The 18,211-nt window shown below is 35.2% G+C and overlaps 2 protein-coding genes across 8 annotated transcripts in view; one reads left to right on the top strand and one right to left on the bottom strand.

Moving 5' to 3' along the window:
• LOC138705841 (DNA-dependent protein kinase catalytic subunit-like) overlaps positions 1-18,211 on the bottom strand; it is a 290,093-nt gene that overhangs the window by 198,324 nt on the left and 73,558 nt on the right. For all 7 annotated transcript variants that reach the window (XM_069834521.1, XM_069834522.1, XM_069834520.1 and 4 more), the window contains 4 exons: positions 14,481-14,658; positions 12,378-12,586; positions 6,914-7,092; positions 6,264-6,520 (listed from right to left, as the gene is read on the bottom strand). In XM_069834521.1, the coding sequence (XP_069690622.1) occupies positions 6,264-6,520; positions 6,914-7,092; positions 12,378-12,586; positions 14,481-14,658 (823 nt within the window). The remainder of the gene's footprint in view (positions 1-6,263; positions 6,521-6,913; positions 7,093-12,377; positions 12,587-14,480; positions 14,659-18,211) is intronic.
• Positions 2,331-17,628, top strand: LOC138705846 (uncharacterized). Its single transcript, XM_069834531.1, has 3 exons — positions 2,331-3,042; positions 5,291-5,503; positions 15,212-17,628. Exons 1-3 carry the CDS (start codon positions 2,738-2,740, stop codon positions 15,261-15,263), a joined length of 570 nt encoding a protein of 189 aa, XP_069690632.1. The 5' UTR covers positions 2,331-2,737; the 3' UTR covers positions 15,264-17,628.

Genomic DNA, 18,211 nt, shown 5'->3' with positions numbered 1-18,211 from the left:
ACAATCAAAATATATTCTACACTCTCCAAAGAGAACAGAATCTCTAGTAGGTTACAGTAAGTCCACAGTCCAGTATATACAGCCACGAAGCTCAATATGTAGTAAATATCCATCCATAGATAGTTGCTAACCACTAGAACCGCTAATATTCCCTCATTACAGACAATGCAAACTAGTACTGGCACAGTCTATTGTTCCTAGCACCCTCACAACTCAAGCCTTGTGACTGTATGGGTAAGTCAATGATCGATTTTTAATAATAAAAGTAACAGCACTGTTTCTATAGATGTATATGATATCCCTTACAGTGTGCTCCACTCTACCAAATTAAAACCAAATTTCTTAATGATTTAGATAAAGTTACCAGAGGAGCATGCAAAGAGCTTATTGGTCTTCCTCATAACTGCCCTGACGGAATGCTCTACTCCCACTCCCCTAAAAAATATTGTGGTCTTTCGTTAATGAAAGCATCTTGGGAAGCTTATGTACAACATATAAATATCTGTAATACTCTTCTTCGTGTTGATGACTGCCATCTCCACAATGTTATGGACCTTGTAAGCGAAAAAGATTTTGCTCTGTCAAAATTGAATATCACAACTACTGATGCTATCAACTGGTCAGGTCGTAAAATTCGTAAACACTTAAGAAATGATGCATTCCAAACTTGAACAAACCATACCTTGCGTGGTAAAGGGATTACTCATGGGTAAGCAATCGAAAGGGCCTATCTTCCTCAGAATGGACCAGTGCTTTAAAAATGTCAAGCAATAATTCGGCGGTTCCCGCAATACCGGGCAGAACTCTAAGCATAACCCGCTGTGTCATCCAGACTGTAGAGAGCTTGAAACACTTGGACACGTGCTTGGACAATGCCCTAAAGGCGAGCTGCTGATCAATGCTAGACATCATCGTGTACGACATGCTTTGGTGACATCGTTAAAAACTTTAAATTGGGAGATTCATGAGGAAGTACATTGTGTATCATCAGATGGTTCTTTCAGACGGGCAGACATTATTGCTATTAACGGACGCTTAAAACGGGTTCTTGTTCTTGACCCTACTATCCGTTTCGAAAGAATCCTAAATCAGGCTACCGAAGTTGATATTGAGAAAAAGTCCATATATGAACTTGTCTGCCTTATCTTTCTTAAAAGTACAACGTCCCTCTTAAACAATGGTCTGTCATTGGTTTGCTGTTTGGCAGTAGAGGTTCTATTTCCAAATTCACATGGAATTATCTTAAGGAACTTCACATTCCTTTTGATTATGTAATGTCTGTCCTTATAAATATTATCACGGATTCTCTTCAAATACTACATCATCATCTCTATTTCAATTAATCCACTTATATTTGCCTTAAACAATTAACTTTCTTTTTTCTTTAATGTATCATATCACATTATATTGTACACGTTTATTGTGTTCAGGACCCTTGTGGTCACTCAAATTCTTTGAGCTGATGTCTATAATTTAGAATTTATATATATAAAAGAGCAGGCCATGAAATGCATGAAAAAGTAACTTTATTTCACGGTGTTCAAAAAGGGACTAATTTTCATTTGCAAAACTATTCATAAAACCTCTATGTTTTAGTATTGCAGTCAATAAAAAACTAAGTTTAGTTGTACATAATTTGTCTACATTTCTTTTTCGAAGTCAAAAATATAAAAAAGTATAGGAAAATGATTAATATATTTACGGTATTCACACACTCCTCATTATTCAAAACATAGAACTGTAAATACTGTACTCAAATTATCAATGTTTGGAAACCAGCTAGTCAGTACAATTTCAATTTTCATTTATGGATAAATATAAAATGGTATGTCATACTACATGCTCAGTGATGATCAGCGTGCATCAATAAAATCTTTTGGCAAAACCTGGATTTCATAAAAATGTTTGTCAAAATTAAGGCACAGTTATTACAATGAATCAACCAACATATACCTACTAAGTGAACTAACAACAAGATTACCCTCCAATTAGCAAAAGACTTGTATTTTTTATTTATCAGAGCTTCCTCAAATTAGAGGAAATTAATTTTACTTGTTTTATTAAAAATAACACTGCCCAACAATGAAAATGTTTTGGGCCCAAAAATAGCTAATTCTTATGTATTTCCACCTGTGAATTCAAAAATCACCATAAAAATGACAGATTAGCTCTTGTTTTGAAGTTAAAGTGACATTTCATTTTTTAGAGTCAACATTTTCAGTTTGGGGGAAATTTTGTTTTGGGAGTTGGCACACCTGTCAAATAACAAAACACAAATGTTCTTCAGCTGTTTGTAAGTTATAAACTTTCAGCTATTTGTAAGTTATAAACATAGATATTGATACTGTGACTGTGAATTTCATATTGTTTCTGCTGTAATTAATGCAGAATTTCTGGTTTGGAAGTGCTTTTAAAGTGTAAAATTTGTAAAAATGCCACGGAAATGTGTAAATATAGTGAATAATTTTTGTTACATTTGTGGTGAAATAACATTTTTGCAATCTGACGCCTCTTCTGAAGACTGCCTATCAGCATTATTTCGGTATGAAGGTAGGGGACCAGGATAAGTCATGGGCTCACCTATATGTTGCAACTCTTGTTCAGTTACACTACGAAAATGGCTGAAAAATATGAAATGATCTATGGCTTTTGCTGTGCTGTGGTTTGGCGGGAGCCTAGAAACCATACAGATGACTGCTATTTCTGCTAGACTCCATCTATAAAGGCAGGATTGTCTATGAAGAAAAGAAGAACAGTTCAATACCCGAATCTTCGATCTGCTATTCGACCTATTCCACATTCAGATAGTTTACCAGTTCCTACTCCATCCGAAAATTGTGTGTGTGAAGTAGAAAATGAAGACAGTGTGGAACAAGAAGACCAACCCAACAAGCGTTCCACATCCCATGACCCCGATTTTGAGGAAAAAGATGATAAATCACAAAGACTGAGTCAAGTGAAATTGAGTGATCTCATTAGAGACCTTGACCTGTCAAAGAAGAAGGCAGAAATTCTAGGGTCTAGACCAGGCCTGCAGAACTCGTAAGTAGGAGAAATATGACGTCAGCCTCACTCCACTTCTATTGGGGATGATCGACTTCCGCATAGAGTTATTCATATTCTCTGACCAATCAGTGGCGGCATGTAATTTTCAAAAAGGATTGTAATAAATTCATTGTTTTTATAATGCATTATCTCGTTTCAAGGTTGACAATTATGCTAGATTTCCTGTCGGTAGTTTCTTTGAGATTTCTTTGCATCTAACCTGTTTTAGATTTTCGAAAACTTTCCTCCTATCATCACCTACGAAAACATAAATTTATAGCATTTAAGTAATGAACCTTGAAAGTCACTATTAATTTCAATTCAAAATGAACATAATGAGTGACGTCCTTAATTTTACAATATATAAATAAATAATCAATACACAGTTCGTAATAATGAACTTACCTGATAGTTTGTGGATTCCATAATTCTCAATACGGACTTTGTTGAAATGTGGTTTAATATTGAAATGACGAGTAGAAATAAATTCGATGCGACACAGTAAACAAGCAATTATTTCGTCTTCAACAACAAAATAATCATATTCCTATTTCTTCTGGAAGTAGCATTCCTTCACGGGTTTAGATTTTGCCATGTTCCAGTTCTCTTTAAACTGCAGTACGCGTATTATTTGTTTACTTATTTACTTACTTATTTAGGCCTACTTATTTATTTATTTATTTACATATTTACTTATTATTTACTTATTTACTTTTTACTTATTTGGCTGGAGTGCGTTACAATGTTGAATGACAGCATTGACATCTGGTCATATAGCTATCACTCACTTATCAACGTACAATTTATTTATCGTCCTATTACTAGTAAAACCAGTTAAGACCAGTTTTACAAGTTTTGTAAAAACAGGAATTAAAACTTTATTAATGCAAGAAAAATCATAATAAATTCTTCAAATAAAGTAATTGGTTTGTTGCCTGCATGCAACATTTCAGACTTATTTCATTTTAGTAGAATACAGAGAACGGAAAGACAAGTCGGGGACTGTAGGCCTACTTAACTTATTTTACACAAAAAATGGATTTAATCGGCTTTACTAATAATAGGACAATATATACACAGGGAACCTTCTTACATACATTTTAAAATTTATTTTACATGTCTTTTAATTTATTTATTTCCCTCATTCATTTTTCTCTTACTTTCTAAGGATTTTATTATCTGTTCATTTGTAATTCTTGATAGCGTAGTGTATATCTGCCGCCACGAGAAAGAATGTTGATGCAGCCGAGCGTAACTACAATGTCATGACCATACTGGTAGAAAAGGTGGGTGGGGTAAGAAAAGGGAGGAAAGTAGTCGCTCTCAGGAGCTACAGTTCTGGTCTAGACTACAGCAATGGAATCTTCTCGAACGTGATGTCAGGGTTTCACAGTACAGACGTCACAGGGATCTGCTTCCCTTTTTTGAGAAGAAAAACAATCTTGTTGTTTGTTGCGACATTAATGGTTTGATGAAATATTTGAATGTTAACCATGATCCAACTGAATGGAGGCTATTCATAGACTCCTCCACGCTTAGTTTGAAAGCTGTATTACTTCACAATGGGAACCGTCTTCCTTCTATTCCTGTTGGTCATGCAGTTCACATGAAGGAGACTTATGCAAATATGACAGCCCTCTTCGACTCAATCAAATATCATGAACACAAGTGTAAAATATGTGATGATCTAAAAGTCACTGCTGTACTCTTAGGAATGTAACTGGGGTACAAAAAATATTGCTGCTTTTTATGTATGTGGGACAGCAGGGATAGGAAATCACATTATATTCAAGCAGACTGGCCTGCAAGATATCTTAACCCTAGCGAGAAAAATGTCGTTGCCAAGCCTCTCGTGCACTCAAAAGATGTTCTTCTTCCACCCCTGCATATTAAGCTGGGTTTGATGAAAAGTTTTGTCAAAAGTATGAACCAAGAAGGACAAGCCTTTACGTGTGTAAGAGAGAAATTTCCGAAATTAAGTGATGCCAAAGTTAAGGAAGTTATTTTTGTTGGGCCACAAATTCGAGAACTTGTACAGGATCCTGCAATTGACCAAGTTTTGGAGGGGAAAGAAAAGGAAGCTTGGGAAGCCTTCAAGGAGTTATTCATAGATTTTAGGCAACAAAAAAGATGATAACCACACTCAGTTGGTGACAGTGCTCCTGCAAAAATACCATCAACTCGAATACAACATGTCTCTTAAAATCCATTTTCTCCACTCTCACCTAGACTTTTTCCCTTCTAGTTGTGGAGCTGTCACTGATGAACACGGAGAAAGATTCCATCAGGATATTTCTGTTATGCAACGAAGATATCACAGCCGTTGGAATGAAACAATGCTTGCGGATTACTGTTGGTCTTTGTGTAGGAATGCTCCAGAACTCACAAGAGGCAAGCTAAAAGCCGACAATCTCATGAAGCCACCACATGATTCTCTTCAGACCCAACCATCTGCCAGGTATTCTTCCATCAATTTAGAATTCTTAGAATGTAACTGCCATTTAAAAAAATTCAAATGCACTTTCAATGTTGTTGTCATATGTAATTAAAATGTATAGTTTTCTCTTAATCAATTAAACTGAAATACTTCCACCTATTGTGTATCAGAGAAACTAGGCTAAGAAAAATTTTTCATTGTCATATTCGGTTTTCTCAACCCAAAATTAGTAAGAATTGACTCGAAGTGCAGGAAACATTCAAAAAAAAATTTTTTGTTGGCCAGTGTAATCTTTATTCGACTTCCACTAGCTAGTGGCTGCCAAAAGACAAAGTGTACAATACAAGAGAGAAATATATGAACAAGACATAGTAAATATAAAATATTATAATCAGGAGGCAAGAACATGGATTACCAAAGAAACTGAATACTAATGATTAAGTAGAATAAGGTTAACAAAGATTTAATTCGAATATAAGTAATTTTTTTCAAGATGGTTAGAGAACCTTTCAGGGCTGAAATAGCTATGGAGTTAATGAATTTTGTTGAGAGGCCAATTTACTAATAAAGTAATAAGTTACATAACAACTCTGTTACAAGTAATTCGATACCTAGCTTTCATATAAATTTGCCGTCATTATTCTTAGACTGTTAGTTCCTGGGAATACATAAATTTATATGTGTGTTTGTGTATACGAGTATGTGTACATATATGAAACAGAATGGATTAATGTTTACACAGTACCAGCAAAATTAGAAACACCCAATCATTGCTACTTACCAACATTGGAAAGAAAGTCTCCAAGAGCTGTCCCACCACTGTCTGCAAGATTGCAGAGAGTGACAATAAGAGCACGATTGGCAAGCCAATGGAAATATTTTGGCAACTTCGGAAAGTTGTCAATGAGCATCACAGTAAGGCTCTGCAGAGCTCCTAGCTGTTCATTTGTCAAGCCCTCTAACTGCATCATGATACTGGACAATGATTCAATGTAATCATGGAGATTTTGGAGATCTTCACTGGTCAGCTCTTCCTCCCTGAAATTAAGCAGCTAAAATGGAAACTTTGCAACACAGAGTAATAACAATTTCTGAACTTGAAATTCAAAGGCTAAATTAAAATTCTTCATGAAAACAGGCAATTAAAAAATAAGCAGATTTTACTCAAATGTAAGTAAAAAAAATACTTGTGACTATTTTGTGGTAAAATTTATTAATGTGAAATCGTCAGGCTAATTCTCTTCTTTGTGAAGAAAGGATAGTATAAGAGATTGCTGGGGGAAGGTGGGGGAGGGAAAAAAAACACACGCACGCACGTGTAAAACAAAAAAAATCTCTCGCGACAATAAACAATGTTTACCTTACTTTATTTATATAAAAAAACTAGATGAATTCAAGAAGTTTACTCTTAATAGTGTAAATCGTGCTCACTTGAAATATACTTGTTCAGCTCGCTGAACCACAACAGTAAACATGTACGCCACATCTTGAGGTTTCATATAAATTCGGCAGGGACCAGAAAACAGACCAAATGACTTTATGACGAGCTTCATATCTTGCGAAGATGTGTCCTGACTTAACATTTTCTTCCTGAAGTCGTTGATAAAGTACTGAAATAAAACAAATTCAATTAGTCACAGTGTCCTGAATTTTTATAGTTTGCCTTCACACATGTCGTGAAAATCAAATGTTATATTTGCACATGTACATATAAGCCACATTCGAATTTCAAAATCAGCAGTCTTAATATGTTTCATACTACACAGTTGTTGAGTTGTGATACTTTTGTGGTTGTTTAAACTGCCTTAAAATTATCGCAACTTTTCAGAATACTGAATGATAGTTACTGATTCTAATATCGGTAATGCAATTTGAGAACCAATTAATAACCTTAATAGTGTACAGCTTAATGGTGTCCATTATTTCCTATTAATGTTAATAGCACATATCCAGTGATTATGTATGTTACTACTTATTGGTTCTATCTTCAGGGTATGTCATTCATCTCTAAAAGGATTGCGAGTTCAAAAAAGTCTGTTTTATATATTATGTTGGGATACTCCAGATTCAAGTTTTTAAACCTATTTAGGAACAATTGAATAAGTGAAACCTTTAATATCACAAATAATATATCCCTGCAGATAAAACAAACAATTAGTTCTGAAGCGTTAAAAGGATAATTCAACACACAGTTACAATGTTCCAGCACGTTTTCGTCCATATCTTCATTTACAGAAATTTGTTTGTGATATCAGTGCAACTACTTCTGAAAATTTCTATTAGTAGAATTTTACAACAACATCATTGTCATGGCGTCAGCTATGCAGAGAATGATGGTACTCTCTACTTTTTCGATACTTGGTTTTGTAATTAACAACATGAAAAAACCTAAGCACATAATATGAATGCAATTTATGATATTCAAAGCTAAATTCTAGCCTTAAAGTATTTCAAATCTCATCCTCTTAACCCTAAGAAAGATAAGTCATATAATAAATATTCAGTGCTTGCAATTTAATGAAGCAAAAGTAACACACTTTCATTGTAAGTTATAACGACCACAAGTAGCATTTTTCACCATTCAATGACGACTCTCACACCATAAATCAGTGGCGTTTTCTGGTACGGCTGTATGGCTGCAGGTATGCACAAACACCACCTTTACTACTACCTTTGTCATTTTCTTTTAATTGAATCATTATTGAATTGTTACTTCTTCCAATAGCATTTAAATTGATTTGTTTAACAGTGATACAACATTTGTTTTCACAATAGCATTTCAATTGATTTGTTTAACAGTGATACAACATTCGTTTTCAATCATTTCAGTGAGGTGTGGCAATTGCTATGCCACAAAGCTGATAATTGGAATTCTTGCTCAGTGTATGCGCCTTCAGTATAACAATTCCACAGAGCCATTAATCAGTGTATTGCAAATGGCGGTAACAAGCATGCAACCTATCAACAGCTGATCCTGTAGATCATAGATGGGCATCGTGCCTCACTTGAGAATTTGTGCCTCACTGACCTTCACAGAGCATATCACTCTGAGTGACATCATCTTCACAGTCCCCATTCCTCCCTCACGTAGCTCCTAGGTGTGGGCAGATTCTGTATCAGTTTCATAAGCAATATCAGTAGTGGCATAATGGCATTATCAAAGCAGTGTGTACACGTTAGAAATCGATTATTTCGTGAGAAATGGGAGGAAGAGTTTTTTTGCTGTTTAGAAGAGGAGAACATACGATGTATGTTATGCTCGAAAATCCTATTAGGCATTAATAAATTTAATACACAACGATATTACTTCTTATGTCATAAAGAACATGCTGAATTAGAAGGTAAGACAAATTAAATGTTATTTTTCGTACTATTCCGAAGAAAATTTATGATCTTAACATTTGCATAGTATACTAAATACGACATTATACCTTAAACACGCTGCATTAAAAGGTACGAGGAATTAAATGTTGTTTGTACGTATTATTTCCAAAAGAAATTTATAAAAAAAATATCAAATGTGCGTAGAAAACGACATATGATTTTCTGAAATTATTTTAGGTCAAGAACGTGCAAATCTATTAAGTAATCTTGAGAAACGCCAGAATATTCAAGAAAATAAATGTAGACAACGTGGCTAGTTACGCAATTTCTCACCTGTGATTTAAATCAATTCAATGACGGGGAAATAGTAAAGAGGTTTATGACTGAAGCTAACGAATTAATTTGCCAAATTGAATAAAAGTTTTCGAGTCTCTCACGTTAACCAAGCACTTTCCTAATAATTCGCCACTGACTGCCTTAGCGATTACGATAAGGTGACGCAGGTCACAGCAGTTTATATTTCCCATTCTACTCTGCAGTCTCCTCTCCTAGTAAACAAACTATTTCAAATCGAGTGCCTCACGTAACCGAAAATTGTGCCCATGTATGCTGTACATAGTTATGTTTTATTCATAATGTCATAAAAAGGAAGCTCCATCCTCACAGTTCGTTATTTATTTCTTTCTATACTGCATTTTTTAAGGCTGTTTTAAGAATGTGAAAATTAAGATTTGGTATATTTGTTATATTAACAACTTTCCTGTGTCAATTTGAAACTATGCTGGTAATTTACCTCAGTTAACTAGTTTCGGCTTTATATTGTCCATGTTCAGATTACTAGTGAGGTCCTTTCTTGTTTCCTGTTTCTTCTTATTGTGACTTGGTGGTGGGTGTGTTATGATAGGTAGTGTTGTTTAAAATAGGAAGTTATACAATCCAGAACTGCATGCATTGTATTCATCACCTGACATAATTAGGAATAGGCCTACTAAATCCAAACGTTTAGGATGGGCAGGCATGAAGCACGTATGGGCAAATCCAGAAATGCACGTAGTGTGTTAGCTGGGAGGCCAGAGGGAGAAAAGACCTTTGGGGAGGCTGAAACGCAGATGAGAGGATAATATTAAAATGGATTTGAGGGAGCTGGGATATGATGCTAGAGACTGGTTTAATCTTGCTCAGGACAGGCACTGATGACGGGATTATGTGAGGGTGGCAATGAACCTCTGGGTTCTCTAAAACCCATTTGTAAGTAAGTGTTGTGTAAAATAGAATGTGTTCTGAAATTTAATTGTGTACTGAAGATACGTTACAGATGTGTTTTTGTATGTCTGTATATTTCGTACTGTTCTAGTATACTTAATTTCTGGTTTTTAGGTTCAATATGTAAGATTTCCATATCCGTAAAATTTATAAGTATAAAGCCGCATTGACACAATATGAGTACAATTGGACTGAGTACACTCATACAAGCCAGCTCATATGAGCAAACTCCTCTATGTGGTTGACATGCATCACCAATTGGATCCTTTTAAAAATAGCGGATCTGGTCCTGCAGGGTATCGGAGCTGTCACAGACATGTTGATGGAGCTAGAAATACTCCCCCGTATAGCAAACAGAAGAAGTAAGACCCACAAATGGACTCTAACGAGCTATGAATTAGGTGCATAAACGTAGGGCATACTAATTTAACACTAAACTTGAAACTAAGTTTCCCTGACCTTTTTTTTTTTTACTAAAAATTAACGAGTCTTTATTTGAAAATAATAATATAAAATGGCAATCTATTCAAAATGGACTGTAAAAATATTCATCTTGCATAAATGAAATGACAAATGAAATGTTTTACACCGTATATCCCAAAATCTGCACTTTTTAAGAGAAATTAATTATACATGGATACGTAATTATGTCTATCGAAGACTTGTTACGGCTCAAGTTTTGAGGTTTAATGGCATTTACATGAATTAGTAAAATTATCGCAACCCTAGCCGCTATGAAAATAGAACAATTTTTAAATGAAATCTTTACTTTTAATGTACTGGTGAGTTATGGAAGTGACTGCACAGCTTACACGTGTTGTAACAACTTAATTAAATTTACATTATTGAAGTTTTCCGATTTGATCTACTTACTTGGATATAGTGGTATAAAGGTAAGGAAAGTGTAATTTCGTATTGTCATGTCAATAGTGGGAAAAAAAAATTTAAAAAGTACTGGTACTTACAGTAACTTATTAAATGTATATTGGCATTGAACCTAACCTACAATTTTCTTCATAAGGTTTATGCTTTATTTTACAGGCCAGCACGTCCTTGTTCTTGTATTCAGACAGTCTTAAGTTCAATATCACTTCTTCTGTTTTGTACAGCTTGGCTAAATGCACCGTTTCTTGCTCGGTCCATTTTCTTGAACGAGATCTTTCAACGTTCCGCTATCCACTGCCATTTCTAATTTGCACTTGTATCCAAGGACACTAGTAAAGCTGGTCCTAATTGACTTGTGTAGCTTGTCAGCATCTGAGTGACCGTCTGCGTAAACTCGATCCAACTGAACTTGTATTGTGTCTGCAACCACCTACAAATTATACCACAAACCACCACTGCTATAAATACAAAATATTTCACAAACAATGCTACCAAATTGCGACATTGTTCTAAATATTGTTCTTTCAGGCCAATAACCATAACTCAGGACAAACATGTTGTTATCTTTTTCAAATATTACAATGCATACCAATTTCTTCCTCGGGACAGTGATCAAAAAGACTGCATACAATACTTTAGTAGAATATGTATTACTGGATGGAAGAGCAAATCTCATCATCCATTTAACATTGATACATATTTTCATACATTCATAGCTTTCTGCCTCAGGGCAGGTCTTTCACTGCAAACCCAACATTCTCCAATCTTTCCTATTTTCTGCCTTCCTCTTTGTCTCCCCATACGATCCATATACCTTAATGTCGTCTATCATCTGATACCTTCTTTTGTCTCGAACTCTTCTCCCATTCATCATTCCTTTCAGTACATCCTTCAGTAGGCAGTTTCTTTTCAGCCAGTGACCCAACAAATTCCTTTTTTTCTTCCTGATCAGTTTCAGCATCATTCTTTTTTCATCCACTCTTTCCAACACAGTTTCATTTTTTATTCTGTTTGTCCATTTCACATGCTCCATCCTTCTCCATAGTCACATTATTGACACATAAAAAAAAAAGGGAATTCGATACTGTATAATAAGAGTCTAGATAAAATAAGATATTAATGTTCTTTTCTGAGTAAACGGAGTACTTTACTAAAATTCTTTTTCTTGGCTATTGTAAACTTTGAGATAGGAGCAGAGTTGAAACGAGCTTGTACACATGCCAGGAGACTTATAATATTCTCAGATAAGATAACGAACTGCCTGTATGTTATACAAGTAACCAAATTAATAAATTCTGAATAAGCACTGGATTACAAATAAGAACAGTCATATTCACTACATAGCAACAGTAATTCAACATAAAACTCATTTCAATGTTTACACATATTCCACATAAATAAGAATACAAAAGCAGGCACTAACCAAAAACACACTGCTGCCTATCTTTGCTGGTTTCTCTTTAAGAGTGTCAGCCATTAAACCATAAAACATGTCAAGAGCCGCAACACCAACTTTGTGGTCTTCTCCAGTTGTGTTAACCCATTTCAGAAGAAATTCATGCCAAAATTTGTACTCTTCATATAGAAACTGTGTAAACTGGCATCCATGTGCTTGAATCAGTTCTAATGCAGCTGCAAAACACAAGTCGACATCATTTTACACAGTTTTCACAACAGATAGAAGTATAATACACACAATTTAATTAAAATGTTTACTCATTTTAAGCAATTATAATCTCTTTCAAGTGTAAATACACATTACTTTAACATCAGTAAATTTAAAAATGCAGTTATATTGTCAGACTCCAAAGCAGCTATTCTATCAATAGTCTCTAAACACACACCTTCATCTCAAACAGCAGAAATAACTAAAATGCTCTCTCAATTAATATCACTCAATAAAAGAATTGTATTCCAATGGACACCATCCCATTGTGGAATCCTGGGAAACGAGAATGCGGATGCTTTAGCAAAGAAGGGCAGCACTGCTACTTACAGACCTGTTACTAAATCTACGTATTACTCTGTGAAAAGATTTATTAAATCTACATACTTAGACTTCAACAAACAAAATTTGATAACACAATCCCAAGGGAAAAAATGGAACTCTCTGCATCAAAATCCACAGTTAATTCCCGATTTACCACGAAAATCGTCTGTGGCTGCATTTAGATTAGCAACAGGCCATGATTGTTTGGCCAAACACCTGCATAGAATTGGAATATATCAGTCCCCTAAGTGTCCATTGTGCAACTCAAACCAATAAATGGATTCGGAACACCTCAAAATCTGTGCTTCAGTGGCTGGTCATGATAATATCTTTGAAAAATATTGGAGTGCAAGAGGTCAAATGACTTTTTGTCAAATGCCTGGCATTAGAAAACAACAACAACTTTAAAATGTTATTACAGTTGGCTGGTGAAACGTTAAATGAAACATGTGAGCTCAAAAAATATTTGGGAGTGATTTTGACCCAAAATTGTAATGGAAGAAACGTCTTGAATATATTTTTAAAAAGGCAGGAAAAAGATCGAGCTCTTAAAACAAGTGGTGGGATGTTCGACACATACCTGAGACACACCTTTAGGAAACGTACATGAAGTAAAAGTTTAAATAGTGTGAAGAAATACAGAGAGTTCCTATGCAGATCACTCCCACTCCAACCTCTAACAAAATCTGTTGGCGTGCAGCGAGTGGTTGCGCACCAGAGTACAGACAAGTCCATGCATGCTGCACTATGCAGACTGGTCCCACTCCAATCTTTACCGCTTACCTTCCTTGGGACGGGCGCTCTGCACTACCATCATTAAGCCAATAGAACATTGTTAGACCCATGACTGGGGAAAACTCCCAAAATAGAAGATGACAATAGAATCTGATAGTAGGGGTTATGATTGTTTCATAACAATGTTTAGCCAATACAATTACTATTCACTGAATAATTTAGTAACAATAAAATTTGTAAATATAACAAGGAGCAAAGCGAATTAACAAGTAACAATAACAAGCATTAAAACATTTAAAAAGAACTATCAAACCCAATCTCATTTAGGTAGTCTGCCAGGGAAATAAAGGCTTCCAGAATCAGTCACAAGGGCAAGATGTGAAATATGTAATATCACAAGCGATAATCCGACAAGCTGAAATTCATCTGGGTAGGACTAGAATAACCCCATTTAAAAAAATCACTGTCAACAAAGAAAGCGAAAGAATTTCTCTTCTTATGAATAATACGAAATGTATGTCCACCTTCCCTATCACACTCAAGAAATTGGCATTCTTCAAGAAAATAGGCTATGAACATAATATATGAAAAGTATAGTACAAGATGATAATTTTCTATGAACTCTGATTACGAAATTCAAATTCCCAACCAAGACTTAATATAAAAAATATCATGAGCACTTACTAGCTTAAGCATTTTGTCTCTCAAGTTAGAGTTTCAACTTAATGATTCAAACACTATTAAAGTTTCTAATTCAAAACTAGTAAACTGCAAACAATGCATGTAATCTATCTCACAAACCTCTTGGAGCAACTCTCATTTCTTTATGTTTCAGTGACACTTCTTTCATATAATTATAAACTTTCTTGCAAGTGGCTTCATTTTCCTTGGTATTTAATGGAAAGACATACAAGTATTCCGTCAGTCCATTCAAGCATCCAACAACCACTTGATATTTAATGGTAGATCCATCATATTTCTGAAAAAAATAAAATAAATGAATAAACTGTATATGCAGAGAAACAAAAGATGTCTGATAGATAGAAAGAAAACAGAAGAGAGAAGTAGTAAAGGCTTTCATTTGACTCTGAATTAAGTACGAATTCGGTAATTAATTATAAAATCAACAATTAGCAGAAGAATAAAAACCTGAATCACACTGTCTTAGAAAGTAAGAACTTATTAAGAATGCTAGGAAAATTATAAGGAAGAAAATGTATAATACAGTAATTAGTTGTTGTTCAGTCAACTGTCCGAAGACAGGTTTGACCCTCATAAGTGACACCAGTAAGGCATCACTCATGAGGCAACTAAGCCAGGAAATAATAGGATGATGGCCAGTTCCACACATGCAGATCATGCTTTCAGGCATAACTCTCTGTAAAGTTTATTTGAATAATTTCGAGGGAAAAATTGTTCCAGGGCAGGGCACTGAACCCGGGACCTTTGGTTAAACATATCAATGCTCTCCCAACTGAGCTACCCGGGAACTCTACCAGACACTAATCCAATTTTTCCCTTTATATTCACAGACCTCAAAGTGGGCTAACAACCGCCAAGCAACCAACATTGAATGCACACTAAAAAGTGCTCTCAGTAGCTTCGTTGCATTGGTTGAAGATGGACACTCCTATTTCAGCACCCGCCACGTGTGAAGTGTAATCAGTGATAACGTTTTTGAATGCACAGGGCATAGCACTGTTTGAAATTTATCGTCAGCTGTGCCAGGTCTATGGGCCTAACGTCATGAGCAAGCAGATGGTGCATTGCTCCACAAGGTCGTCTGTGATGATGGTTGGCCTCCCACTGCATTCCTCGTCATGCACATTTTGACGTTCTGCTGAAAATTGTCTACAGCAGCAAGCAGAATAATTTGCCACTTTAAAAGCACTAGAGGAATTACAAGACATGAGAGAAATTCACCCTTCAGAAAGGAAAGTTGCTATCTACACAGATAGTAAAATAGCAATAGATTCAATTAACAACAATTTCAAGCACTATCCAATATTAGAGAGAATAAGAAGTCTGCTAATGCAGTTTCAAAACCAACGATGGACAGTCCATCTCAGCTGGGTCAAGGCACACATCGGGATATATCGAAACGAAATGGCAGACAAACTGGCAAAGGAAGTGGCTCTAGACCAAGAAAGAGAAATAGTGTACTCAAAGAAACCAAACAGACAATAGTCAGTGCAGAAAAAGAAAAAAGTGCAATGAAGTGGCAATCTCAGTGGGCAAACTGCACAAAAGGTGCAGTCTGTCGATCATACTTCCCAACCGTGAGAGGACGGCTGCAAGTCAAGTTACCATTTACTCTGGAGTTGATTGCAATGATAACAGGCCATGGTCTCACACAAGCCTATCTTCACAGATTCAAGGTCATCGATAATTCGAAGTGTCCTTGTGGAGCAGAAGAACAAACCACACAACACATAATATATGACTTCAACAAGGTACAATTGCAAAGAGGTAAACTAAAGACTGATCTAAGACAAAATGGTGGCTCATGGTCCCCAAGCAAGAAAGAACTAGTTCACAAATATGGAAAATTGTTTGCACAGTTTGTCGCAACAATAGACTTTGATACATTGTAAATATGTAAATAGCTTATGCCAATACCAGTTGTGTTGAGTGTGTGGGTGTGAATAGAGATTTTGCAAATAATTGTAAATACTTTGCTGGTACTGTTAACATAGATAATTGTGGTCGAAATACAAAATATAATCAGATTTAAGTCATAATTATCATGGATATAAGATAAGAAAAAACAAGTATAAGCTTATTCCAATGACAGAATAATAGCAATGTTAAAATATAAACAACAATACGTTATCTGTGAAAGTTTACTGGTGTAAGATGTGTAGTATACTTAAGAAAGTTGAATTGTAAAGATTTATGTAAGTGTATTAATAGCATGTAGTATTACTTGGTAATGGAGCATGCGGAATGACTTAATGGAAAAAAAAAACACACACACATGAGGCGCATCCAGAAAATAAATTTTCACTGGGTCTGTTTACAGAAAGAAAACACAATTTCAAGGGAAGATTTATTGGAATAGATACAGCAATTGTTGAGCTATTTTTCAACATATTCCCCACCGAAATTGAGACACTCGAGTCCTACAGTTCCAAAACCAGCCTTCTCCTCAAAAAATCAGAAAATGAGTTAGCAATGCCAATGCATTCCATATAATACCTAGCCATTTTAATGTCTTTCTGTTCCAAAAACATCTCATCCTATTTAAAACTGTGATGAAAAATTTAGTTTTATCCCACAAGCTGCCTTATCCTCATTAGGATTGTTCCAAAACTTGTCTACTCCAGGCTCATTTCAAAAGCTGCCTTATCCTCATAAATGAAGTCAGTCTTCTGTCTTGTTTATTCCAAAGCATGCTTTATCCACAGATTACTATGCTACATATATATTACAGCTATTTATTCTGCTTAAAAGAAGAGGAATTTAACTTGAGAAGGTAGTTATCGGGAAAAGCTATTCAGTACAAGAAATCACCTACAGTGCCTTCAGAATGTAGAAACCATATCAGAAAAGCAAAATTAGCTGATGTTGAAAATCTGCTGAAAAGCATTTTGGACATTTCTGAAAAGATCTACCAGACTTATTACTTTATTGTGAGCTTGTTAGTATGAATAACGAACTTACTGTTTCTTCCATTAATGACTATGATTTGTATGAAAGTGGATGTGAACACGAATATGGTGATCTGAGAATGTGAATAAAATGTATCTATTACAGGTTCCTTATATAAAAGTGCTGTCATTATTATAAATTAAAAAGAGTGGCTGATGGTTGACATAATCTTTTATATTAAGAGAAAACGGAAACTTCCCAATGAAATTTGGTCAGAGATGATATTGTCACATTGACCTTATGAAGTCATGTACTGTATAATAATGACCTTTTCAGACAGATTCCGTGATCATTCCTTGTAGAGGATTTTCTCGTACTGAGTTTTTCAGTAGCTTGGTGTAGTACTGTGCATTAATTGTTACTCGCGAAAGTTAGGCCTACACACAAAAATCTCAGTCAACCCCGAGTCATAGTATTTTTATTGTACTGTTCTCCTTATGGATACCAATTTTAATCTTTAGTTCCTACATCAGTTCTAAAACTTGCCTTATCCTGATGTGTTTATGCCAAATGTTGCGTTATCCAATAGTCCATTCCAAAAGTTGTCTTCTCCATATTTAATTCCTATCTTGTGTCTATATTATTGATATTATCCTCATTTTCACTTCAAAATATTTGTTTTTAATACTATATATTTAAAAACAACACAATTCTTTATCAAGATTCAGCAGAAAATATAGTGAAACAGTTTCTCTCAATACCTGAAAAATTGAAAAAGTGGATAAGGCAGGTTTTGGAACTATAGGACTCATTTGTCATACCATGGGATCAACAGAGGTGCAGGCACACACTGGTCCCGATACCAGGCGACACACTTCTACTACATGGGGATATATAAGTTGATCCCACATAATGGCCAATGTCTCAATTCTGGTGGGGAA

This window comes from Periplaneta americana, chromosome 9 (genome assembly GCF_040183065.1).
Source record: "Periplaneta americana isolate PAMFEO1 chromosome 9, P.americana_PAMFEO1_priV1, whole genome shotgun sequence".
NCBI lineage: Eukaryota > Metazoa > Arthropoda > Insecta > Blattodea > Blattidae > Periplaneta > Periplaneta americana.
This window is presented reverse-complemented; position numbering and strand designations above follow the sequence as displayed.